This window comes from Myiozetetes cayanensis, unplaced genomic scaffold, assembly GCF_022539395.1.
Source record: "Myiozetetes cayanensis isolate MyiCay16 unplaced genomic scaffold, myiCay2020 scf15, whole genome shotgun sequence".
In the NCBI taxonomy this organism is placed as follows: domain Eukaryota; kingdom Metazoa; phylum Chordata; class Aves; order Passeriformes; family Tyrannidae; genus Myiozetetes; species Myiozetetes cayanensis.
In genome coordinates this window covers 8634879-8661639 of record NW_026087159.1, presented here as the reverse complement: position 1 = coordinate 8661639, position 26761 = coordinate 8634879, and the positions used below count along the sequence as shown (strand labels likewise).

Here is a 26761-nt window from a genome sequence, read left to right as displayed (position 1 = left end):
AAGTATCATCTTTGTGCATTTACTTCCTGTAAATGCTCTTCAGATTCACTATATTATGAATGAGAAGGAATACTCAAGAATGCTCTCAGGAGTTCATAGAATGAGAATCCCAGGTTGGAAGGGACCTCAGGAATCAACTGCCTTGGCAAATGCATGGTATGGGCAAGATGGCCCAGCACCCTGTGCAGCCAGAGCTTAGTGTCCGGTGTTGGGGAGTCCATCACTTCCCTGAGGAGGTTATTCCAATGACTGATTGTTTTTCCTCCTGTGTCCAACTGGAATCTCCCCAGGAGTAATTTGTACCCACTACCCCTTATCTTCCACATCTCCATCCTGTTTGTAGTTACCCTTTAAATACTGGGATATGATGATAAGATTGCCCCCAAGCCTTCTCTTCTCTCCCGAGCCAACCCATTCTCTCTGCCTTTCCTCACATGGATCATCTTTGTGGCCCTTCCCTGGACCATCTCCAGCCTGTCCACATCTTTTTTGTACAGCAGAGACCAAAACTGAGCCCAGTATTCCAGCTGTGGCCTGACAAGCCCTTGGAATATTGTATTTTAGACAGATTCTGTAGCTGTTCTGTTGCTTTTTTAGAACTCAAGCACATAATAACTGTTGCACAGTAACAGTCACAACCACTGTAAATGTGCCAATACATTCTGGGTGTGTGACTAGTGGGAAATGGATCTGATCTTCCAAAGTTGCTATAAAGATCTTTGACTGCACAGTCAGTACCAATGTGTAACTAAACAGTACAGGTATTTATCACTTGGAAAATACCAACCATTTGGACTTCTTGGATAATTTATTACTTATATTCACTTCATTTAAAAATGCATAATGGATTACCACTTCCTATTCTGTGTTTACACTGTTGTTTTAATTGTAGCTCTTTGTTGAAGCAGTGTTGAGAACACTTGGTATGTTTTCAATCAACTGTGAGTCTGTAATGGGCACTTGCTGATGGATTTTTAATTGAATCTTTTCAATACCAACTATACCTGTTTATAGGAATGAGTGTATATAGGAAGTGTCCTTTTAGTCTTACAGCTGATGAAATTAGTGTCTGTAGATTGAATCCAGATACTTTTATAAATCATCATCATGGTATCTTATATATTTAACTATTATTTTTTTTAAATTAGAAGATTACAATATTTTTGTTGAGCTCACCTCTGTTTGTAGTGTGGTATGTAGGAGTCTGTACAATCTCACTCTTCCCTTCCTTATTTATTCAACTGGCTAATTGAAATTTTGCTCACATTTTCATTAGTTAAGCTAAATTTTTAATTAAAAATATGTATTCTGCTTGTTAGCACATTGATGTAATCAAGCAGACAGTGGAGCTATTTGTAATTAAATGATTAACAAACAGCTTTATTTTTCTTAATTTGAAAAGTTACATTTTAGAAGTAACTCTGTGTGACTTAGCTGAAAGTATATTTCAGTTGTGTGACTTTTTAATGGATTTATTCTTTTAGTGCTCGGGGAATGGGAGTGTCCAAACCTTTCCTTCCTCTTCTAAATGCTCTTTTCTAATCTTTCTACTTAATGAACTAATCTTCATTCTTCAGTGCCATTCTAGCAGACTTAAAGCACTTCATGACCATGTCCCCTGTCCATGGCATAAGACAAAACTCTCTTTACTGCCATGTGCTGGTCTGGGGAGGGGATGGGATATTCAGAAGCCTGTAAGATGTGAGTTCAGCTTCCACTGAAAGTTTAGAAGTCTAGTGCTGTTGTCTGCTTATAGGCTTGCTTTCTTTCCTCCCTTGGCTCATTTTCCGGAGGCAGACTATGGAAATGTTGGTTTACATTGCAGGTTATAAAATAAACGATGCCGGACTTGAGTTAGGTTTGTGTTTATTCTTCTTTGTCATTTGCCCAAGTTACACAATGTACAGCAGTGCCCAAAATTTGATGTGGTTCCAGTTGGCAGCGCTTCTAGAAGCAAGTTGATAAAGCTTTTCATGTAAAGCTGGGCAGGATGGATGTAGTTTTCCAAAACTCTGCAATGGAATGGTAGAAGAGCAGTGGAACCTGTTGTGAACAGCCATGAGAACATAAATGGAATAGGAGAAAGCAGAACTACGTGTTTATTTTCTCACATGGAAATCATCTCTGGGAGACAACTGAATGGAGCTGCTTAGAGAAAACATGTTTGCGTGTCACTGTCAGCAAAGAAGGGAGCAAGGATAAATTTACTTGTGGAATGGCACTGTAGGAGATGGAATAAGAAAAGAGGAGGAGTGAGGAAAAAGAACAAAAAGAAAGACATCCCGTGAAGTATTGAAGGTTCAGTCTCTGTTGTAGGAGGAAAATAAAATTCCAGTTAAGCAATAAAGGAAAACAGACCTAAGATTGTCAGTGTGACTTTTAACATAGGACCAGTAACATCAGGTTTTGGTAAGTTAAATATTTACTGAAACTGGGGAAGGACAGGATTAATTTAATTAAAAAGAATAAAGTTACTTGAAGCTCTAACTGGTTTGGTTAAAGTGATTTCTAGATCATTCTGAACTAATCTTTCACTTACCTTTTTCATTGGTGTCCTTTTAAGTAAGGTGTCTCTCAAAAAAGAAATAAAGAGAACACTTTAATAAGAAGAACATTTGTGTTAGGTTATGGAACTGGGGAAAGATTAAAGTTATGCTGATTTAAATCTGTGTGCTGCTGTAACTTAAAACCAACTTCCCTTGGTATTTGATAGACTTACTTAAAATGTGCTCTTAATACTTCTTAGTAAGATCCAACTTAAAACTGTATTTAAAAAACCAGATTTAGTTACTGTAATATAGGTGTTTATATAACATATGTGCTACCTTGTATATATGTATATATATACAGTAACATTTAAACTTCATCAAGTGTTACATTTGACATTACTGTGAGTTATTTTCTGTTCTCCTCTCCTGTAACCACAGTTTATGTTCAAAATATTCAGCTTTGTGAAACAAGTATGTTTTACAGAGCTTATCAGAATTGATTAGAAGAGATTGTGGAGTAAATCTAAAACACATTAGAGGAAAAAACAATTCTCTTCTATGTTCGGGTGTTTTTATCATTTGAAGTTCAGGAGTTAAATGAAAAGACACATTATTCAGAGTATTGGCTTAAATACTTAGTTGATAAAGGTTATTCCTTAAAAATTAATAATAGCTTGTTTAAGCAGCTGATTCCATTCATTTGTTTCAGGCAAGATTGCAAGTGTTAATTCAGTCCAGTAATGTGCATATCGTGTTCCTGTAGCCCTGCTGTCTGATTTGTGTTCATGCATCCCACAGGGCTGGGATGAACAGCATTGTGTGTATTTAAATATAAGTGTTTCAGTTAAGAGAAAATATTCTTGATTTTTCAGTCTTGAGTCAATAAGCTTAAAGTTAAGGTTAAATTATAGATGACGAGTTTGAATGTGTCTTCAATCACTTTTTGTTTTGCTGCTAAAATATTTATGTTTAATTTTGGTCTTTGAGCTAGAACTAATATGTTAGAGTAAGACTTTGTATTTACACATCTAGCAGTACATATTAATATTTGGTGATGTTGCCTTAATTTAACAGCACTACATAAACCACACCACTCCAACACTGTCCAAGAGTAAGGAGAGAGAAGTGGAGAAGAAAGATTTGGACAAGTCAAGGGAGAGATCCAGAGAGAGAGAGAAGAAAGATGAGAAGGACAGGAAAGAACGAAAAAGGGTTGGTGACATTCTTAATGAACCAGTTTAGACAGTTGGGATATGCTTGGAAAACCTTCTCTTCCAAGTCCTTGCAGTAATAATTGGCTGTGCAGCCCATCTGGAGTAGAAGTGACTCAGATCAGAGCTGGGTTTTTGTTCTGTTACCCTTTCGAAGGTCGGTTTACAGTAACACATTTAAAACTTCTCCCGCTCCAAACCGATCTCAAGAAGCTTTACACAAGATGTAACAACTCCAGTTACATTTTAAGTAGTCAACAAAATGGCACTATGAGCAGGTGCTGCTTCAGGAGTGTGTTGTAGTCTAACATCTGCTAATTGTATTTGGTGCCAGGATCATTCAAACAGTGACCGAGAGGTACCGCAGGATTCCACGAAACGACGCAAGGAGGAAAATGGCACAAGTATGTGTTTCACTTTCTGTGGGGGTGTTTATTAGGCTTTTGCTTGCTGTGGTTTACAACTTTCTGTTCTGTTTTTAGCTGGTTCTTCAAAACACAGCAAAAGTGAAAGTCCTTCTGATTCCCCTCGCTTAAATGAAAAAGAGAAGGAGAAAAACAAATCAAAATCTTCAGGAAAAGAGAAGGGTGATTCAATCAAGGCAGAAAAGATGGAGAAGAGTTCCTCTGGTAGCAAAAAGGTAAAATAAGCTGTTTTAATTTTGTTGATTTTTTTTTTTGTTGTTGTTGACAGAACAAGCTGATTCCCCCATCCCCCTCCAAAATTTTATTGCTGCTTTATGGCCTAAATTAAAAAGATACACTGTGAATGTATAGGAAAACACTTCTGAAACTTCTGATATCTTCTGGCTTTAAATATTTCACCAGTCACTCCTTGCAGGATAAACGGAGGACTAGTTCATTTTGGCAGTAACCAGCAAAATTCAGAACTTACTGTAGAGAGCAAACAGTTAAAAACAGGCTTAACGTAACTATAACCAGTCTGTAATTCAGATTTTCACATACATGTCAGCACAGCTTGTTTTTGGTGAAAACAGGTAGATATGCTGTAGTTGTGTTTGTGAACTGCCAAACAGTAGCTGTCAGTTTTAACTCTGGTGCCAGTGGTCATCGAAGAACTGGAACGAGGAAGTTAAAGTAATCTCAGAAGTCACAGAAGCTGAGTGCTGTCATTCTGACTGATTTTTTTTTTTAAACTGTGTCCATTTGTAAGGTTAATATTAACAGTTCTAATCAGATTGCACAATGTGTACCATAATGAGCTGTTTCCCATATGTGTATTTTTAAAGGAATCAAGACACGATAAAGAAAAAACAGAGAAGAAAGATAAACGGGACAGTGCTGGAGGGAAGGAAGAAAAGAAACAATATCCTTTTACTCATTAGCATTTCAGAGAATTACTGAAAATGAGCTTCCTTTTTATTATATGTAGCAAAATATGTTGGTTATTTTTTTTTTCTTAACATTGAATCTACTCATAAGTCTTCAGACAAGCATAGATAATGAAGATTCTTTCAGTCAAGGTAAAAATTTTTGTTATTTACTTTGTTTGGTTCTATATCTCTCATGGGTCCTGTTGGCTGGTAAAGGATATACAGACAAAACAGCCTGAAATCACCCAGGCTGGCTGGGTGGGGTTTTGAGTTTTTCGGTTGTTTTGTGGGGATTTTTGGGGGCTGGTTGTTAATTAGGAGCATCTGCCTGTTAATTAGAAGTGTCTTGCCTAATATGTTGTAAACTCAAGTTTTGTATCCTCTTCTTACTTAACAAAAGCTGCAGCTTTTAAACCAAATTGCTGCACAGTGTAGTAAGTCAGTTCAGTATCTCTGCTTAATCTTTTATCTGATCAGATTTGAGGAGGAAGAAGATAAAGGAAACCTTTGGCATAGAAGCATTGACTATTTAAAGAAAAAAAAGAAACTTCAGGGTATTTTGAGTAACCCATATTCAGACTAGATCTTTTGGAAAAGTCAATTGTTCATTGAAGTTGATGGTACCCTGAATGTTTTAGGATTTATTTTTTTGCAAATGTGTGGACCCTTATATTTTGTTTTACAGGTGTGAGAGTGGGATTTTTTTCTCCTCTTTGCTTTGAGCCATTTTAAGAGATTCAAAATGTTTGTTTTCAGTTATTTGGGTAGGACAGCACCCCAGGGAACTTAAAATGAGTTCATTTGACCTGTGCAACGTCAGTCACAGGCTGCTATTAATCTTTCTTCATAAAGCAATGGACAGTTTCACATTTTAAAAAGTGTGATTGTGTTGGGTAAGCATGAAAATGACTGATAATATTCAACAAATATCAAAGAATGACTTCTTCCTCTCCTGATTTTCACAAATTGCCCAAGTGCTTTATAATTCTTGTCTTTGTTCTCTATTTAGAATTGATGAATTGTTTCTATTAAAACTTTGTGGACTCTATGAGCAGTTGTGAAATTAAGTAAAAACAATTTTTTATTCAGCCATGCATTTTTCACGGTTTGAACTTATTTGCTTTCATAGAGTGATACTGAAAACCATATAAGACAGGCAGTTTTCTTTTATATCAGACAAAGCCATACTTTTAGAGAGGGAAGTCAGCATTTTTGAATACACAAGTTCTTCTCTGTCTCAGATCTTGAAGGAGAGTTGAGATGGCTGAAAATGAGTCTACTAGCAACTGCTGTAGTTCATTCTACCTTTTGAGCAAGGATGTTGGACTGGACAGTCCTCCAACCTCATTGCTTTTGTAATTCAGTTATATGGATGTCAGGTTTGGGAATCCTTAAGGCAAAATTTAGTGGTGAGATTTTTTGGCTGTGGACTCTGAGATGAACATTCCTCCTTGTAGTGGTTGTCAGGGGAAGATTGTGACATAGTCCCCAGTTCTTCTGTTTGTCTCACAGGGACCAAATCTGCAAGGTGTAAGGGCTTTGTTATTGGAAAGCCTTGTCCAAGAGGCCTAAGGATTGCAGGTTTGCTCACATAAACACAGGGTGTTCTGCAAAACAAACTAGGAACAGCATTTGAATTCTGAAACCTTTCAATCATCTGGAAATGTCTTGGGGGGGGAAAAGTCTCCACTCATGGATTGTGACCTCAAAAAGCAAAGGGGGGCTTATTGCAAAAAGGGTCTCCTGTTTGGTGTTGTGGCTCATTCACCCATTGAAGGTGAGGGCACACGTGGAGGGGTTTTGGGTAACAGCACATGCTGATACCCTGTGCTCTTTGAAGGGTGTTGATAGTAGAAAGGGTGGGAGTTCAGGTTATTGCTTCTTAGTACTATTTTTTTTCTTTTATAATCTTCTTGAAATTATGAAGATACTCCTGTCAATAGTTTCCAAACTGAAAACTATGAGCTTTCTGGAAAGAATTTAATGGAATTTTTTTGACACTCTGTCCTTCATAGTCAGTATTGTCTGATCACTGTGGATAGATCTTCATTTTTCCCCCCATTTCTTTAAATGTTACTTTGGGAAAAAAAAGAAAAAAAGGCAGTCTTGGTAGATGAAGTTACTACAGAGCAGTTGCAGCTTCTTTAATAAGAAAATGTGAAGTTTTGACTAGCAATTCAATATAAAGTGAGGATTGTCATCAGCTAAAATAGCCCAGCTGTGTTCTGATGACTGTAAGTAACAAGTGCTCAGGTAAATGTCACTTGCACAGTAGAATTCCCATCCAGCTGTGTAAACTGGAGCATCTGGCCTGGAATAGTGACAGCACCACGTGGTGTGCACAGTGAAGGACGAAGAAGTGCTTTGTGTAGCAGCACAGCTGTGGAATCTGATCCCCTGCTCCTGTTTGTTAAATCTTCAACCTTCTTCCTAATGGACAATATCTGATTGACTGCATTTATTTCTCGCCTGATTTAGAGATGGTAACATTTTGAGGGGATCGTACTTCTAAAAGAGTTTCTACCTTCACAAGTGACTACTTGTTTCCTATTTGTGTTTTTTAATTGGTGTTTCACTACTTACAATGCAGTGCTTAAATTAATATAGTTCTTGCTGGGGAATAAACTAGAGTTGGACAATGGTGAAAATAGTTCTATTTCCCCTGTCATTCTTTGAGTTGTGAGTGGAACAAAATGTGAAGTTGTGAGATCAGCGTTCATTTGAACGACATCTAATTCCAATTATATGTGCCTTTGTTGCAGGTGACAGTGAAATGGGAAGATATCCAGCTGTGACCAGAAATGTATTTTCCAGAGTATAGATTGCACAGAAAATTGTGAATGAAGAGGACCCATCTGCATCTCCTTAAATTATTCAGTTCTCTGCTTTATTTCCCCATGCTAAGGACTTAATTGTTAAGTTGTACATTACTGTATTTTTAACTTGTTGCTTAGTTTCTTACACATTTATTTTCAGTACCTGGCTGAAAGTGTTACCTATTCCATATTTTAGCACAATGTGCTGCAAACAAACAGTTGCCATAGTGCAAATGAGGTCTCATGTGTACATAGTTCCACTTTAGTTTGTCGAAAATACTGCCTGAATTTAGTAATTCTTTCAATTTGAAATTGCATTCTTTTAGATGTTTGAAAACCACAAATAAACAGTTATTGAACCTTTTTGGATTTACCTCATTTAAACTCAGTTTTTATTTATTACTTGGCCTGTTTTTAATATCAGTAACTAAAAAAAACAAAAGTTAAGTGGGAGCACTGTTTTCATGCAATGCTTAGGGATTATTTGTATATTGTGTATAACGTTGACTTGTTTAAAGAAACAAAGAATGAGCCCTGTCCCATCCCAGCCTAAACCTGTGCTCAGTTGTCCCTTGTCACACCTTTTGTTTGTCATGTTGTTTTTAGATTGATTGGAAATGCTCTCTTCAAAACTGAAATAAATTAAGTTTCAGTTACAGCTACAGGAGCTTTGTATTGCTGAACTTTAGTCTGAAGATTTCACAATGACATTTTTAAAAAAAAAAAAAAAAAGAATTTTTTTATCTGCTGAATTCTACCAGTGTAACCTTTTTTCTAAATAAACAATAGTTTTCTCAATGGGTCGTAAATCATTCTCTGTGTGGTCACTTTATTGCTTTATGGCTTATTATAAAAATGGGATATTAATTGGAATTGTGGGAAGGTAGTTCCTGAATTTGCTGAGGAGTCCTCTGCACCTGTCCTTTCATGGAAGAGTGGTGCCTACTGTGAAGTGACACATCAGGGTTTGCCTTCCTGCATTCAGTCAAGTTTACACCTTTCATTTGAGGCATCCAGAGTTCATTGAAATCTCCTCTTGGGTCAGATATTAATGACTTAGTTATCTCTTAAATATTCTGAAGGTTTGGTTTGTTGGTGTTTTGGTGGGTTTTTGTTAATATAATCCAGAGAAAGGGAATTTTAATCAAAAGTTGAGCGTTCCTGGTGCTCTGTGGTTTCGGTAATTGGTTTTGGGACAGAGGAGTGTTGTCTTGGTGGCTGTATTTGAAATACTGAATGTTAAGAGATTTTAGTTCTTATAGACTTTATCAGTAAAATTCTCATGATTAGCTTTGTTCTGATTAATTAGAGGTTATTTCTGAGTGAATTGTAGAAGATTACAAACCCTTGGCCTGCAGTGCAAGGAAGACACAGACAAATTGAGAAGAGAATTGAGTAAGAATTATCCAGCTCATTAGAGGTAAGAAAGAATTCCTAAAAAGGACAATAGCCAAGCTAAATACTCAGACTTTAAATTAACTCATTAGGGCATTCTAAAATGAAATACTTCTATCAAAGTCACTCTGGGATTTTCAGGAGTGCAAGAGAGGTGAGGCTTTGGCTGGGGCTGCAGCCACCAGCCTGCCTTGGGCTCAGGGCTGTCACAGCGAGGTGGGTGAACCTGGGCAGAGGTCACCGTGGGGCCACTGAACGCCACCCAAAAACCAGGGGACTGTCTGGCATCCCAGACACTGAAAGGTGAGCTGAAACAATCATTTACAATCTGGCTTTGAGGAACTGCATACCTGCCCTGGCAGGAGGGCTCATCCCTCACCTGCTTCTTCTGCTGATGTGGCAGAGAAGGGATGTGGGATGGGGATGCTGATGCAATAGTGTGGCCAGCAGGACCAGGATGGTGACTGTCCCCCTGTGCTGGCCACTGCTGAGGCCACACCTCAAATCCTGTGTTCAGTTTTGGGCCCCTCACAACAAGGAAGACATAGAGCAGGTCTAGAGAAGGGCAACAGAGCTGGGGGAAGAGCTGGAGCTCAAACCTGATAAGGAGTGTTTGAGGGAACTTGGGAGTATTAAGCCTGGAGAAAAGGGGTCTCTGGGAGGACCTTGTCACTCTCTACAACTGCCTGAAAGGAGATTGTAGCCAGATCTCTTCGCCCAAGTAACAGGACAAGAGGAAATGATCTCAGTGCTCTAGGGGAGGCTTAGATTTGATATAAGGGAACACTTCACTCTAAAGTTGATCAGACATTGGAACAGGCTGCCCAGAGAAGTGTTTGAAGGGTGTGTGGAGGTGGCACTTGGGCACAGGGTTTAGTGGTGATCATGGCAGTGCTGGGTTAAGACTTGGACTTAAATTATCTTAAATTTTTTCCAACCTAAGTGATTTTATGACTACATTTGAGAGTGTTGTGGGGAAGAACAAACAATGCTGGGTGGGTGGTGGTCCTGGGGAAAACCTGCACCCGTTAATTAAGCCCTGTCTGATGTGATGTCCTAATTGCTCTGTGTAATCTGCAGCATCTGTGATAGGCCACAGCTTCAGCTATTCCATAATGAGGCATTTTGCCTCAACATTGGCAAACTTCCCTTGTTTAAAGGGCAGGGGAATATTAAATAAACACCGTTTATATTTATTTGCCTCAGATCAAACCGTGGCTCTTACATTAATTTTGCAGGATTTTTTGGGTAATTAGCCTGCTCAGCCCATATTTGGAATTCAAATCCAATATTTGTCGAAAGGCTTGGAAGGATATTAAAAATCTGCTTCACCGAGGACACGGGAGGGATAAACCTGAGGCTGGCTGCGTGCGGCCGTTCCCGGAGCGCGGCGGTCCCCGGGGCTCTGGTGGCGCCGGTGGCAGGAGGAGGCGTCTCCCCCCATCCCGGCCGCTGCATGTCAGTGTTGCACCGAGCACGGCAGCAGATCCCCGTCCCTGTTCCCGACTCCATCCTGGCATTACAGAATCACAGAACAGCTGGGGCTGGAAGAGACCCTAAAGATCATCTCGTCCCTAAACATCATCTCTGTCGTGGGCAGGGACGCCTTCCACGAGAGCAGGTTATTCAGAGTTCCATCCAGCCTGGCCTTGAACGCTTCCAGGGATGGGGCTGCCACAGCTTCTCTGACAACTGTGCCAGTGCCTCACCACCCTCGCTGGGAAGAATTTCTTACCAAGATCTAATTTAAACCTGTCCTCTTTTGGTTTAAAGCCATTCCCCCTTGTCCTGTCACTCCTCCCCTTGTCCTATCCCTCCATGACTTGTTAAACATCTCTCTCCATCTCTCTTGTAGCCCCTTCAGGTACTGGAAGGCGCTCTCTCTCCAGAGCCTTCTTTCTCCAGGCTGGACAGCCTCAACTCTGGGCCTGCCTCCGTAGGAGAGGGGCTCTGGCCTCATGGTCTGTTCTGGAGTCGCTCCAGCAAGTCCTTATGTTGTGACCCCAGGGCTGGACTCAGTGCTCCAGGTGGGAGCTCAGAAGTGCAGAGTAGAGGGAGTAGAATCACCTCCCTTGACCTGCTGTCCACACTTTCTTGTGATGCTGCCCAGGATAGGGTTGGCTTTCTGGCCTGCAAGTGCATATGAGTTATCCCACAGTTATCCCTTTCCCTCACTGTCCACTGTGCCCCACTCTGCCCCCACAGCAGGAACCAAACCCTTGTCCTCTCTCCCTGCTCTTGTGGCCCTGACCCCAAACCTGCCCACAGCAGCTGGCCCAGGGCCCAGCACTGCTCTCCCACACTCTGCTCTGCTTTTAAATTGCTTTAATCAATTTCTGGTGTTATATCACACCCTTCCCTACTTGTTACAGCGTATCAAGCATCTGCCATGTGCTCATTAATTGGTCAATTACTTTATTTATATGCTAAACATTATCTAAAGCACCAGTCATTACCAGCATCATGTCTGCAGTTTATGTTGAGCATTTTTTTATAGGCTTTAAGTGCCTTACCTTCTCTTTGCCATCAAGGCCTGGGTTCTTGCCTGGGCCCCAGTTAACCCTTCGTGGACCAGGCACTAACTCAGTCCCGTTCCTTGGCTCTGTGCATGTCCCAGCTCTTAGATGGCAGGTCTGTAATCACCTGCCAAGTTTTCCTGCCCTTCCTCAAACTGTCTCCCTTTGGCTTTAGCTTGTGTGGGTTTTTGTTTTTGTTTGGTTTATTTTTCTGTGTGTGTGTGTGTGTTTTCTTTTTCCTACTGCCTTCAGGTCCTCCTTTCCTGAAAGGAGAATAAAGTAAGGAAGACCTGAAACCACAACAAAACAGATGACAGGAGAATCCCTGTAACTGTCTGCTGGGGCAGGCCAGGTGCCACCACGCATCCTGGTTTCAGTCCTCATCTGCTGCTACAAATTAGCTCCAAGTTCACCTTGAGTGTCAGCTCTGCCTGCTTGCTTGGAGGTGTCAACAGCCTCTTCACCAGTGGGAAATGATTCTGGAAAACCTCTGCTCTGCCTTGGCTCTGCTCTCCCCTGCCCTGTGCTCCACCACTTCTCATGGCACCTTCCCTGCTCCTGCTGCCCGTTTCTGCTCATCTGAATGCAAGTTGCTGCAGAGTAGGACCTTGTCCCCTTGGTCTGCTGTAAGATGTCCTGTCATCCTAAAATGCCAGGATGGCATAAATAATTTAGGGTTAACACTTCAGTGTTAGAAGCAGAAATAAATAAATACTTGTTGTGTGCACAAAGGTTTCGTTATCCTGCCCTTCTTGTCAGCCCATGGAGGCACCGCCACCCAGCACACGTCTGCCAGTGCCATGGCAGCCAACAAAACCAGTGTTGCAGGTGCTTCCTGAGAGCTTGATCAGCTCCATTAGGGAAGGGCAGAGGTTTTAATGTAACTCTAAGGTGTGTAAGGCAGCTCCTTCGCTCGGACTCCTCCCTGGACGCCCTGTGGTCTGGCTGCTCCCTGCCTTGTGGGGCAGCTGCTGCCAGTGCCTGTACCTGGGGGAAGCTGGAAAGCACTTTTCTTGATGCTACTGCAGTGCTGGTGCCATGGTTACAAACCAGTCTCATCAGTCTTTCTCAGACTGACAAAACAAAGACAAGGCAGCCCAGAGTCAGAGCAGGATTGGGATGTTGTGGGAGCAGGGGAGAGTTTTAGCTAAATGTGTCTCCCCACAGGGCACACACAGGAGGATATCCCATCCTGGTGGTGGTGGGGGCTCCAGCCCGAGGCTCCTGGGCTCAGCAAGATGCAGCAGTGGATGCCCTGACCCTGTTGGAATTAACCCATGGTGAAATGCCAGCCTGGGCTCTTCCTGCAGCCCCAGTGCCACAGGGGCACTGAGTGTGGCTCAGCACAGTGCTGGGCTGCAGGCACTGCTGCTCCCGGGGGCACTGTCCCTCCAATACCAATTTTAGATGTATTATATTCTGAGCTAATATTACTTTGAAATTTATAACATCCATGCAAATATTATCTCTGTACTTAAATCCTTTAGGTTAATTGAATAGAGCTATCATTATCCAGATCTTGTTTATGTATTGCTGCCTGCAAAATAGAGCCAATTTTCCAGACTGAAATGATGAATATGAGAACCAAAGACATTTCATAATTTAATTTTGATACCCGTGACGTATTATTATTTAAATAACCATAAAGAATAATTATTTTTAAAAAAATAATGTTGCAGTCCTTTGCACAAAACCTTCGAAGGAAAAACTATGCCATAGTGATACAGTATTGATTTTATTTTGTTGTCAGTTGTGCTCTGTGCCGTGGGGAGGAGTTGCTATTGCTTTGGGTTTTTAGGCCTGAACTTGAACACTGTTGACTTCCTTTTGCTCCCACTGCTGACTCTGGAAGCAGGATACATTACTCTGAATTTTTCCTTATATTATTGCCCCCCACAGAAGTTTAGAGACAAGGTCACACTGAGGTGTGTTAGAGCCCAGTGTTCCAGGGCTGTGGTGCAGCCTCCCAGCTCACTGGGGGCAGCTGTGTCTCTTCACCCCTGCCCTAATTGCTTTGTTTTGCCAAACTCAAATGTATTAGAAAACCTTAACATTCATTTCACAGGACCTGGTGCTTGGTGAGACCCTGGTGGGACTCCTCCCGTGGCTGGTGCAGGGTGCAGGGAGCTGTCAGGCAGCAGGGAGCAGGTCGAGACTGCTCTCTAGAAAATGCAGCCCGCCCACATTTGCCTGGATGTTGAGCATGAAATGAAGGTTAAAGGACAGAACAATATTTTTTTGCATGCCTCCCTGCATTCATTGTGTGGGCACTTTACATATAAATAGGCTCATTTCAGCACGGGCTCTCCCAGGGCCAGGACAAGGAAGGTCCCGGGTCCCTGTGCCCGGTGGGACAGAGCCTCATGTGCCCAGCACAACACCCTGCTCACACCCACAGCCCGAAACCTTTGTCCTTGTAGGATGGTTTAGGGTCAAATAATTGCTGTTTATTGCTCTCACTTAGCCCTTGCTTATTCCTGAGCTTATTTTGCTGTTGCTGAAGCCTTGGCTGAGGACATGGTGGTGGGCTCAGCCCGTGTCCCTCCGCTGTGCTCACATACAGCGAGCACCAGTGGCTGGCAGCTGTTCCACAGGGATTGGGGCCAGGCTCAAGCAGTCCCATGGCTGAGACCAACTGCTGGGCACTGGGTGCTGAGCTGCAAAAGGTACCAGTGATGGCCATGTACATTTTTCCATTTGTTAATCCCATTTAATACCAGGATTACTTCCTACAGTTCATAGCTTGTGGCGACTCAGAAAAACTGTGCTGTGGATGAAGTAAAGTCTAATTTATTGAGTTGGGATTAGTTGCAATGTCGGTGCCCCTTGGACCTGGCCAGGATCAAACAGTTTCACTCATCAAGGAAACAATAATTTAGTTGGTCTGCAGGGTACCAAACCAGAAATAAGCATTTCCCAGCAGTGCGGTGGGAGAAGCACCGGTGACACCCCTGAGGCCTGGCTGAACGATGATTGAGCAGCCTGGTCTAGTGAGTTTAGGGTGGGGTGGTTGGAAATGGATGATCTTTAGAGGTTCTTTTGAACCCAAACCATTCGAGGGTTCTGTGGTAAGTACCTGTGGAGCATCCCAGACTGGCCAAAGGGACAGCAGTTAGGGAGGGACTCTTTCTCTTCTGATGAAAAGATAAGCAGGCTCTTCAATTTTTTTTCTTTACAGTTTTATTTACAAAATGTATTAAAACTCTTTGTACAACACCTCATCAAAATGAGGCTCAGTAATTGATGCCCACACATGCAGTTTTATGCTTTTACAGCCATTAGTTTGCTTGGCAATTTTTCTGCTCACTGAAGTGCAGTTTCAAAGACCAAAAATAGGAACTTAAATTCCAAAAAAAAAAAAGAGAAAAAAAAAAAAAGAGAAAAAAACCCAAAAGAAAAGGAAAGAACCCCCAGATACCCCCAGAGCAAAACAAATTAAAAAAAATATACCAAAACAAATCATCGTGAGACTACTGCCGAACTTCCAATAGCTTGAAGTTGGTAGCCGGAATTTGTAAGCACTCAACACATTTTGTTTTAGCTTTACATGCAAGTTTAAAAAATATCGAACCATTTACCAAACCCCCTTCACTGCTGTGAAGCCTCCACTCTTAAAAATTGATCTGATAAACATACATCTTTTATACAGCTTTTAAGAAAAATGTTTGCTTTAAATACAACTCATAACCGCACAGCTTTAGCTCGCCCTTGCTGGGGACGTGATCGCGTTCAGAAGTTGAAAAAAAAAAAAAATCACAGTTTCATGAAGAGAAAACGAAAACAAAACAACAATTCTTTTGTCAATATCTTGTTAAAAACTCGAACAATAAATTATTCTCCTATGAGCTTTTAAAATGATTTTATATTACATTTTGTTGGAAATACTTATTTTGTACGAGACTTTCTTTTTCTTTTTTTTTTTTTAATTTTTTTTGCTTTTTGTTTTTTTAAATCCTATTAAAAGTTCAAATCTATCATCAGCAAACTAAACGCCTAAGGGTCAGACTGGTTTAAATGAGCTTCTTTTTCATTGTATGTTACTGATGAAATAAAACTCTATATCGTAAACTACAGAAAATACATATTGTCGATTAGAGGTAATTAGTATGCAGATATTCCATTGAACATTTCCCATGTGATTGACAATATGTTTAAAGGTTTGTGGTTGGTTTGTTTTCGTGGTTTTTTTTTTGTCTTTTCCTATTTTTTTCTTTCCTTTTTTTTTTTTTTTAAAGTTTTATTTTTTTAAAGATGAAGTTAAGTAGTTTCCAGGCAGAGGTTCAAGGCTGAAATGCTGCTCTCTAAGACGTTGGATGTGAGTAATAGCGAGCCCCTGCCTGGAGCAGAGCTGGCAGAGCGCGGTGTCCTCCTCCCTGAGGGGCAGGGACAGGAGCATCCTCTCACCAGGAGCCACGAAAGAAGAGTTGGCAGGAGCTGATAGAATATAACAGTACTAGCAGGAGTCATGTTAGATCGCTTACTATTACTCTGGAAGTGCAGCTCTAATTGGAGTTACCACCCTCCTCCCTTACTTCTGTTTCACGAGGACCATTACTGAGAAGCATTAGCTGAGCACAGTGCTAGTTGGGGAGAACCGGGGTGAAGCAGAAGCAGGCCTGGGAAAAACTAACCTGCCCTTCTTTGCTTCATTTCTTGATATTAAACAGTGAATTAAAATGCAAATGCACAGCAAGAAAAGAGATATATGGTCTGAACCTAAACAGCAAGTAGCTTTTCCTTTTTTTTATTTTTTTTGTTTGTTTGTTTTAAAAGCCACCCAATGTCATTTTAATAAAGCACCTGTAGGTATGCCTGATGATAGAACAAAAAAAGGAATGCAATATTTTCTGCCCACACTTTAGCTACCTTGTCAAGGAATTAATTTACTGATCTGGAAGCAAGTCATGCAGTTCCACAAATTCCCTTCTTTTGGATTTACAGATTCACAGTCATTGACCTTAATTGGTTTGAACTCACAGATTCTTTTCTTCAGCTGTTACACCTTTTACTGCTATACAGAATTGCTCAAATTAGCTGGAGAGATCAAAGTGGCTCAGAAAAAAAATTAAAATCACACCACTGTAAGTAAATACTGAAACATCTTGACATCAGCTCATACAAGCAGTGGCAGGCCGGTCCGTGTTCGCACACAGCAGATTTCTGAGGCTTTGTGCCAGGAGGAGTTTCATAATTTGATACGATTGGGGTGGCTGATGAAACCGGCTGCGATTTGCTTTCAGGACACAAGTTCAGTTACTGTGCAGTGGTATCAAAGAATGGCTTTTGTTGCACTGATTTTTTTTACAAGATTTTTTTTTTTCACATACCAATACCTTGTTACCAGTCCTTTCCTTTTCTTTTTCCTTTTTCTCATTTTTCTTTTTTTTTTGTTTTATTTTCTTTTTCTCTCTTTTTTTGTTTTTAAATTTTTTTTTCTTTCCTTTTCCTCTCTTGTTTTCTTTTACTTCTTTCAAGCAAAGCAAGAATATTTCAGTGATGGTTTGCATTGTTGTGAGTCTCAGAGTCTTCCATAAGGCACTGAAGGAAAAAAAAAATCAGTTTTTCCTATTAAAAGTACATTGCACCATCATCAATGCGTGTCATGCCTGACACCTCGGAGAGAGTACAACTGGCTCAGGTGGTCCAAATCCATGAAGTAGCCACATTCTCTGCTGCTTTTCCTCTTGCAAGCTGTCAGGGTGAGGATCTATAATAAAACCAGAAAGATTTCATCACTGCCTGGCAGTGAGGGGCAGGAGAGCTCAGCCCAGGGAGAGGTACAGGCTGTGGGCTAACCAGGCTTTTCCAGGGTCATTTTTCAGCAATTCAGCTCTACTTTTCCGGCTTCAGAAATCCCAAATTCTAGCGCAGAAGTTTTTGTTCTATTGTAGATTTTTTTTGAGACTTCCTAAGAGCACTTACCTGACCTGATTATAGCTTAAAAAACCTGATTATAGCGGAAGAGATCACCAGCAAGAGAGACGCAATTTTAAAAGCATTTAACAAAATACTTCCATTTTGAACCAGCACGATGCTGGAGAGAGGAGTTACTCCCTCCAGCATGAAGCCAGCTACCCCTGTGTGCATTGCAGGGTGGTACCAAGCTTACTTCTGAGCAGGGGAGAAATTTAAACCACTGATGCCACAAGATGGCGTTTCAAAAGCCCCCTTGCAGCAGCCCGCTGATGCACACAACAAACTAGCACAGACAGCTAAAAAAAAAGAGAGAAAGGAGAAACCCCAGCGGGTTCAGGTCCCGGCCCGCAGCCGTACCCCTAGATTTTCACACTCTCTGTGCCGTACACGTTGTAGCCTTCTCTGTAGGTGGCGTAATTCTGGGTGTTGGTGGCGGGAGCGGGTTTGAAGTTCTGCGTGTTCTTGGTGAGTTTCATTCGCTTGGACTCGGCCCGAGACTTGTAGCAGAACTCGATCAGTGCCACCATCATGGCCAGCCCCAGGCCTCCCACCAGGATATAGAACACCCCGGCAACATTGCTCAGGCTCAGAGCGCTCGTCTTGTCCTAAGAGAAACGAGCGACGCCGTTAGCTTTGCTGTGAGGAGCAGACAGGCACACAGACAACAAGTTACTTTGCACTCAGTCCTAGCTGCAAATGCCACCCTCGTGGTGTTTGGTGTCCGGCTCACGGACCGGTGCTGTCCCCCCATCCCCACAGCCTGGGGCTGCGCAGCAGTGACTGCTCTGCCTTCCACCCTGTGGCGGGTGAAGCCCTGGCTGGCTCCAAGGCGATGAGATATTTTTGGCCACTGACTGTCCCAGGCCTTTGGTGTCCCCGAGCAATCCTGCCTACGGCCGAGCATCCCTGGTGGCAAAGGCACTGCGGGAAAGCTGTGCCGGGGAAAGCAGTGGCTGAGTAAAACAGCGGGTTTTGGAAAAGGCCGTGAAAAACCAGAAAAAGAAAAAGCCAAACCACTGCACATTTGGTTCTCAGGAATGTAGGTAAAATTATTGAGATGCTCCTAAACTTATCTACATTTCTTTTCAATATTAAAAAAAACACAACACCCTAGGAAGGTGGTCAGTTTCTTAGAGGTCAAGCAGCAGAGCCCTGAGCTAAACCAGCAACTCTGAGAGAGTGAGTTACTGAATAAAAACAGACATTGTTAAACAAAAATCACTGGCCAGGGTTTACCTTCCTTCAGTACATGTCAGATGGGGGAGAGGCTTGCATTTTTAAGGACAGGATTCTGTAATCAGAATAAATAGAGCTGCAACCCTTTTGCTGCTGCACGGGCAGGCGGGCTGGCTGTGGGCAGGAAGGGTGGCTGGCATGGCCCTGGTTGGGCTGGCACACCACGCTACTCTGGGACGGACAGGCAGGTGCCAAAGCAACCTGGCTGTGCCCAGAGAAGACACCTGCTGACAGAGCTTCGTTAACAAGTCTCTTCAGGGAGAGAAAAATTCAAATATAGTCGCAATAAAATAGGATCTACCTTGCAAGTGTCTGTGCATTTCACGAGCAGTTTGGATGCATGCAGTTGTAGCAAACAGCCTGACATATAAACTAAAGATCTCATTTATATCTCTTTTCAATTACATTTCCCTTCTGCAGCTGCTGTGTGTTCAGATATCCCACGATCCCAAATTTATCTCAGACAACAGCTACAGGGTTGTGCCCTAAGCAACTTCCAGTCCAACTGAAATCAATGAAATTTTATTATTGGCTTTGCTGGAACTTGAAATTGTCCTCCGACACTGAGAGGGTGCTTTGAAATTATAGTTTTCTGTTTGAATGATTACAGAGAGCACTTCCAAAGGCACCAGGGGAGTTAGGCACTCAACTGTGACCGATTTCAGCTGGAGCTGGATTTCTCCTCCTCTTGGTGCCTTTGAAAATGTCCTTCACTCCAACAAGCCCAGCACTTTTACAGGGTTTTTCTCCCCAGTGGTTCTATAAGCATTAAGGAAAAAAAAAATCCTCTGTGTTTTCTTTTAACTGAATGGTGTAAATAAATATTTCCTGCAATTCAAGTGTACACCTACTGGGGTGATCCACCTCAGGGGTGGGATCTCCCCTGGAGTCTACAGCAGTTCCACATGAGGTTGGCCAGCCCTGCAGCACAGCTGGTGGGCAACAGGGCAGTACAGCAGCAAAATGGTTCAAAGCAGTACAAAAAGGAATATACAACATTTAGGTAATGACTCACCATTGGAATTTCTAGATTTTTTTTTTTAAAATCCAAGCAATTTCAGACTGAATTGGGAAACAGGGTGGGAAAGGTGTTTTTTCCTTATCAGTGGTGTGTTCTGAAAATTTACGCCCTTAGCAAGCATGTGACTGTCTCCCAAACTGACATGTAGAGAAACTAAGTCATAATTTTGAAACAAAAACGCGATTTTTCAATAAAACTAAAAATAAGATGCTGGCCTGAATCATACACAATGACTGTGTTAAAACTTGCACATTTAATTGAAAACACCACCTTGGGAGGCTTTGGGGGCTTCTCTTTGCATGTTTTTCTAGCAAAATACTCACACAGTAAAACATACTTACAACTACAGTCAGTTACTGCATATAAGAAAAACGCTGTCATGTTCTGAGACTTAAATTATTTTTTTCTAGTCTTTTCTTTCAACCTTCGAAATGTAAATAGCAACTTTTGAAAGTCATTCTTGGTATAAACAAACAGTGGGGTCAAAATGTGATTGCTAATCAGTACAAAAAGACCTTCAGCGACTGACCTTACTTCCGGAGTCCTTGGCTCCACATTCACCCTTATCGTACCACCATTTGTTTTTCAGCTTGTCTAAGATGCCTTGTTCACTGAGTTTCAATACTGCAAGGTTTACAGGAGTTCTTCACGTGGGAAATAACATAAATAACATTATATTATGTTATTTTATGTTATTCAATCTTTAAACTACTTTAATACTATACAAAGCGATAAAGCAGGGTTCCTGGCCACAAAGTATTTACACTGCAGGCAACTGGATCATCCCCTTAAGTTAACTCTAGAGCATCTCTACATTACCAGGTCCTGCCCATATCGCTTTGAGTAATCGGCACTCACTGTTAAATGAAGGCAGTAGAAACAAAGCAAGGCCAATTTCCCAGTTTGGTGCCCCACAGGCACTCGCAGTAGCTTTATGGATTCGGGTGGGTTTGATCCAGCAGGACCCTCGTATTGCACTAACAGACAGAAGCCCCAAACCCAGCCACTGTGGCTTCTCACGGGCAAACAGCGCTCGTGGCTCCCGGTCCCCCACGGCCCCTGCGCTGTGGTGGGGGTGTGTGCACATCTGCAAAGCAAAAACCCCCAGGCTGCATTCCTGGAGGGAGGTCCTGCCAGCCCTCACGGCTGCTTCCCTGCCAGCCGCGGCTTCTCCAGCTGCCGTGGTTGCTGCTGCAGGGGCTGTGCTTGGAGGCACGGTGCTTGGCTGCGCTCCCCGGAGCTGCTGCATCCTGAACTCCCCCAGTCCAGGGAACTGCAGCAGAAAATAAGCAAATGCAGACCTCTGTGAAGCAAATGAGTGAATATGGAAATGCTTGCTCAAAGTGCCCAGGGTGGGAAATGTTGGCAGGACAAAGGGAGCTGCTGACTGGTGCTGCCAAGAGCCCACAGCCCAAGGGTACCTGAGCTCATCTGCCTCTTCCCTGTGGGAAAGCAGCACCTGAAGAGCTCTCAGTTGCATTTTGTCATTTCTATTTCCTCCTTGTGTGATGTCTTGTTATTTTTCCTGCCTGCTTCGATGAGACAGGCTCCCTGCATAAGGGACATCCTCAGCTCCTGTTCCTGCTTGGAAAGCTCTGATCCCTGCTCCATGGCTGTGCAGGGCAGCTGGTGGGGCGGAAAAGGCTGGGCCCTTATCCTCAGCGATGCTGTGCCACTTTGCATGGCATAACACCAGGCTGACACATGGACAGCCTGTTCTGTGTCCATCCAGGCCTGCTGTCAGTGGAGGAGATGCAGGAGCTCAGTCCGTGTCTGCCCCAGTGCCAGGCTCATGTCTGGAGCTTGCTGCTCCCTCTCTTTCTCCCACCCATGGCCAAAGGGGCTGAGACTCTGCCGAGAGGAAGAGACTCAGGAGAAAGAGCAGCATGACCTGTACAAAATACCCAAAGTACAAGCTTAACTGCACAACAGGAATTTAGGGAAACCTCCCCACACCTGGAGGGCCTAGCCCTGCCATGCCTGGGGCAGGGCAAGATGCTGGAAGAAGTAGCTGGTAAAGAAAAGCCCCCTTCCCTCATCTGCCAAGGAGCTGCCTCTGAGATGGCTGTGAGATTGTCGGTGGCTGATGCTGGACAGTGCTGCCCTGGGAAGTGCTCCGTGCCCTTTGGGAGGAGGGCAGCAGCTCCATGGAGGCGGGACAGGCTGTGCTCAGCTTGTGGGGCACCAGGATAAAAATCAGCATGTTCAAGAGCTCCTGAGCTGAATGCCCCATGGGCTGCATTGATGTGACCCAGTGTGGTGTCACCAAGGCCAGAATGGAGGCAAAGGCAGGGAAAAGCCATCGAGGTGGGGAGAGCCACCGGTCTCTGATCCCAGCGGCAGCAATGCCAGCACTGCCTGCAGAGCTTCCTGGCTGTCCAGGGAGAGGCAGCACCACTCCTGGTCTGCACAGGGCTCGGTCTGACACCAGCCAAGATTTTATTTTTATAAAATGGCTATTTTTGAGCGGCAGCTGTAATCTAATTAAGGATCAATCAGGGCTGGCTGTACGCACTCAGGCGGACACAGCCGACGGCTGGCGGTGACAAGCCGCAGGAGACTGACCGTGTTTGCTGGCTCGGCGCTGGCAGCAGGCACAGAGCCCCTCCACCAGGAGCCAGAGGCATCCTAAAAAGCCAGCTGTGCTGCAGCTACACTTACATCCTCCTGTAGGTAGGGCCATAAAACATTAACAGGATCAGAGCACGCTCTGCATGCTGCAAACACCCTGGGTGCTGCAAGCAATGCACCTGCCCTGCTGGGTTACACCGATGGCCACCTGCCAGGTCTTAGCAGGGCCACCACTGGGGACCCTCCTGGACAACAGTGGCTGTGTTGAGACCCCCACTGACACCCAGGCAAACACACTGTGAGCAGCTGTGCATGACTGAAATGCCAGTCAGGGAAAGCTGAGTACCTTTACCTACCACTTACAGGCCCCAGCAGAGAATGGGGTGAATTATTGTTTAGAGAACAGTGCTCTCATTTAAAATTTCATTTGAAAACTATCCAATTTGGAGAGATTTTATGCAATACACCTCTCCGCTTTGAAAAGCATTGTACAGCTGAGAATACACAAACAATAGGAAGAAGGTTATAAACACCTTTCCTCCTACCTGCATATTTTATTGTGCAAATTTCCCCCTCCCCCCAGTCCTATTCCAAACACTATTTTTAATTTGCATGCCTTTACAAACCCCATACGGAGCACCAAGAATTTGCATAACATCCAATACATTATAGATTAGCTTTCACAACATTATACAGTACTGGGAAATGAGGAGGCTTAATATGCTAATTAGGGTGCTGTATTTTTTTTTCCCAAACCAAGATTGCAGTTAATTGTGCACATGCAACTGCCAAAAAAAAAAAAAAAAAAGAAAAGAAAAAAGTAGTAAACTAAAATTATGTTAGCTAAAACAGATGGGAATTCGCCTAAACCGGGGTTTTCACTATAGTTTGTCATGGCCCTGTTTGTCAGGTGAGGTCCCTCAGCCTGGGTAGGAGAGAGCTGGTTTGGTCCATGCATTTGTCCCAACATGAGGAGGTGACTGGGATGGACACACAGGTGCCAAGGAGCCACTGCCTGCTTCTGGCCCACCAAGGCTTTGCTGGTGGAGCTGTCACTATGCCAGGGGTCTCCCCTGCTGGGGCTGTTCCTGCCCTGCCTTAGCCTGTCCCATTCCCCCAGCACACAACCTGGAGATTTGCCTGAGCCAGCTCCCAGCCCTCCTCAGCTCAGCTGTTTTGCCGGCTGGGGCACTGGGATGAACATCAGTACCTCAGCGAGGACACCCTCTCAGCGTGCAAGGAAAGGCACCAATTTGTGGAGCACAAAATGCAGCTTGTTTCGTTAAAGGAATAATTTTGTCAGCTTCCAGGAAATAAACCCCAAGACCTCCTAATGCATGAGCTGCTTCCCATGCAGCAGGATTTGAGCAACCTGATGGTGGGAGAAGACATGAAGACACTGGTCCAGTGCTCCAGGAATGCAGTGTAGGCTGGTGCAGAATGGACTCCTCAACTCCCAAATTCCCAGGGTAAGCAAATACATTGGAAAACAAGCCTGGCTGCTGGTACATTTGCTGATTGCTCATTTCTCAGTAGTTGTGCAGCTTGGTTCAATTTAACAGTCAGAGTCAGGCATGGTTTTAGCTGAGATTCTGATGGGAGCAGAGAGGGCCATGTCTGGATCCTGGCATTCTTCTCACCCATTGAACACAAATCCTCTGTGGCATCACAGCCAAGCTGAGTATGTTCACCATGCAGAGGTCCCTTCTCAGAAGAAGAAGCTGCTATGTGTTCTTTGCAGAGCATTCATTACATTTCTATTTCATTACTATCTATCTTCCATTCATACCATTAATATGGAAAAGAGGGAACATGATGACTCAGAGGCCATCTCTCTTCTTACTGCTCTTTGAGACACCCTCACCTGTCTGAGGGATTTCTTGCTTTGCCTCCTCTCACCAAAGCACTAGTGCAGGTTAGTTGCAGTAAATTTTATCTCCGCTGAGAAAACTGGTGGCATTATAATATTTCTTTCTGGCCAGAACAAGTTTGAAGTAGAGGACAGGTAAATTAATCATCAAAGAAATAGATCTCTATTAGTCCCAAAAGTGGGAAGGTAGAAATCCTGCCCCTCTCAAATTATAAATCAAAACAGGTTTCTGGCAGTTTGATTAATGACCTTTGAGGTTCATTTTCATGATTTCACCTGCACCTACTTAAAGCAGATAACCCCAAACCAGGTGTTTTACCTACTGCCATCATTAAATTCTACCAGCTTAAGACAGAGGTCCAGCAGGCTGCACTCCCACATATGACTGCAAAAGCTGGCCAAGCTGTTCTGGCAATTGGGTTCCAGTTCCTGGCCATCGTGTTTGTGTGCCAGTGCTGCAAACAGGACCCTTCCCTGAACAAACTTGGACTGCAGTGAAGAGTCAGAGCAGTTTCTTGGAAAAGCACTGTTAATTTATGAAACGAACACTGCTGTCTTGCCAGGAAAGGGCCATTTTCCAGGAATGATGCTAGTGGCTTTGTAGATCATGTTTGGGGTTTGTATCAGCAGGCGATACAAAGAGCCGGTGACCACTACAGGTGAAAATTAGGAGCAGAAGTCACTTTAGGACTTGAATGTCTCACCCAATAATCCGCAGACTTTTTTTAGTTGTGTCTAACTGGCGGCTGAGTGGCATGAAGTCTCAGCAATGCTGCAGTTATGTTTATTACTTGCAATCCATAAAGATTTTAAGTGATGATTGGAACAGCTTTGAGTAATTCACACCCCATTCTATGCTCTAATGGATGTAATATAAATGTTATACCCAAACTCAAACATTGCCAAGGAGAGTGAATGAACATGGCAGGCAGCACACTGTTCCTTCAGAGCAGATGAGCTATTGCTCAGAACTCATTTAGAATCTTTAGATGCAATCTTTCAGAAAAGGGAGGTGCAAAGTAAAGGTGTAACAAGTGAAGGTTCTTCAGAGCACTAACTGAAGGGCTTCCTCAGAATGGGAGAGGACAGAGAGAGCAGTGCATGGGCTGCTCTGCATCTCCTGGGCTGTGGGACTGCCCAAGGGCTGCCCTGGCACCTCTCACCACCTGGGTCTTATGGCTCCTTCACCCACCATCAGCCCATTTCTGATGTTCCCTAGAATATTTGGTGTACAGAACACAGTGTGGCATTTTTGCAACATTGTTGCTTGCAGCATCTTGAGAGTCAACATGTAGCTTTTCTGGGGGTGAAGAAATCACCCATGAGCTTGAAGGAAGACCAGGATAACATCAGCATTGAGAGTTCCTTTCTTGTCTTGAAAATGTCCTTTCTTCACTCATGCCTGGGGCTGAGGCTCAGGATAGCAGAGAACAAGCTGCAGAAGAGCTGATCAGCTGGGGAGGGGTCCCAGCTGGCTCAGGAGGATGTCAAATGCTGGGCAGGAGCTCCAACCTGTGCAGTTTCACTGCTCATGAGGGGTCCCAGGAGGGCTCCATGGCTTCTGCAGGGCTACTCAGGCAGGACGTCCATGTCCCCAGCAGCACATGGGAGGGACATGGTCCATCTCCCCCAGTGACAGAAGAGTCCACTCAGAGATGAAGTCAAGAAATATAAGGCCAGTGGCAATGAGGATCCTGCTCACACAGGCAGATGGATGCTGGCTCCAAACATATGGTAAATACGGTCACCAGGAGCCTCATCCATCATGAGATGTGACCTCCCCATGCACCAAACTCCACATCTGCCACGATGCAGAATCCTCTGTGGTCACCAACAGGCGCTTGTTCATTTTTCCCAGCAGTCCAACAGCAGACGCCAAAAGTGGAAGTGCAGGCACACACCACTCGGGATGTGGCATTCACAGCAAAGCTGTTTCTGTTTCACTGTACCTTAGTACTGCCCATTTGGGTCCACTGGGGGAGGTGAAATCACAGCGCCAAAGACACTCCCAGGCTCTGGCTGTGTCACACAGCATGGCACAGAACAGCTGTAAATCTGGACTAATATCTGGCTAGGCCAGGTTTATGGCTGATTTGTGGCATCAGAGCAACAAAAAGCCACAGGAGGCATCTGGCAAATCTGTCCCTTCCAAGAGTGCAAGATTAATGAAGCAGGACATCCTCCCTCCACATCAGAGTGCGGCCCCATGGTCAGACCAAGGGCTGTGTTCTCTGCAAAGGGCCCATCACCCTCCCATCCAAATCCCAGGGATGTGAAGGAGGTGAGAGTCCATGGTGGTACCAGCTCTTGGTTACTGCATTGTAAAATGGTTTTTGAATTATTTTAAATCCCTGGTTTTTTACCTAATCCCTTTAATTTAGCAATCT

At 43.5% G+C, this 26761-nt stretch overlaps 2 protein-coding genes across 11 annotated transcripts in view; one reads left to right on the top strand and one right to left on the bottom strand.

Annotated features, from left to right (window-relative positions):
* Nucleotides 1–8658, top strand: part of THOC2 (THO complex subunit 2) — a 45805-nt gene extending 37147 nt beyond the window's left edge. For 2 of the 5 annotated variants that reach the window (XM_050310181.1, XM_050310180.1), the window contains exons 34-39: nt 3564–3701; nt 4035–4104; nt 4183–4340; nt 4950–5026; nt 5136–5183; nt 7796–8658. In XM_050310181.1, the coding sequence (XP_050166138.1) occupies nt 3564–3701; nt 4035–4104; nt 4183–4340; nt 4950–5026; nt 5136–5163 (471 nt within the window). In that variant the 3' untranslated portion in view covers nt 5164–5183; nt 7796–8658. Of the gene's footprint in view, nt 1–3563; nt 3702–4034; nt 4105–4182; nt 4341–4949; nt 5027–5135; nt 5184–7795 lie in introns of those variants that run through there. The other 3 variants (XR_007628261.1, XR_007628260.1, XR_007628262.1) reach the window with 3 other exon arrangements.
* A 7525-nt stretch (nt 8659–16183) lies between these two features.
* The window catches only part of GRIA3 (glutamate ionotropic receptor AMPA type subunit 3), a 143755-nt gene continuing 133177 nt past the window's right edge, over nt 16184–26761 (bottom strand). For 2 of the 6 annotated variants that reach the window (XM_050310922.1, XM_050310918.1), the window contains exons 14-15: nt 20463–20577; nt 18034–18281 (exon numbers count right to left, since the gene is read on the bottom strand). In XM_050310922.1, coding sequence (XP_050166879.1) covers nt 18036–18281; nt 20463–20577 — 361 coding nt within the window. In that variant the 3' untranslated portion in view covers nt 18034–18035. The other 4 variants (XM_050310921.1, XR_007628348.1, XM_050310919.1 and 1 more) reach the window with 4 other exon arrangements.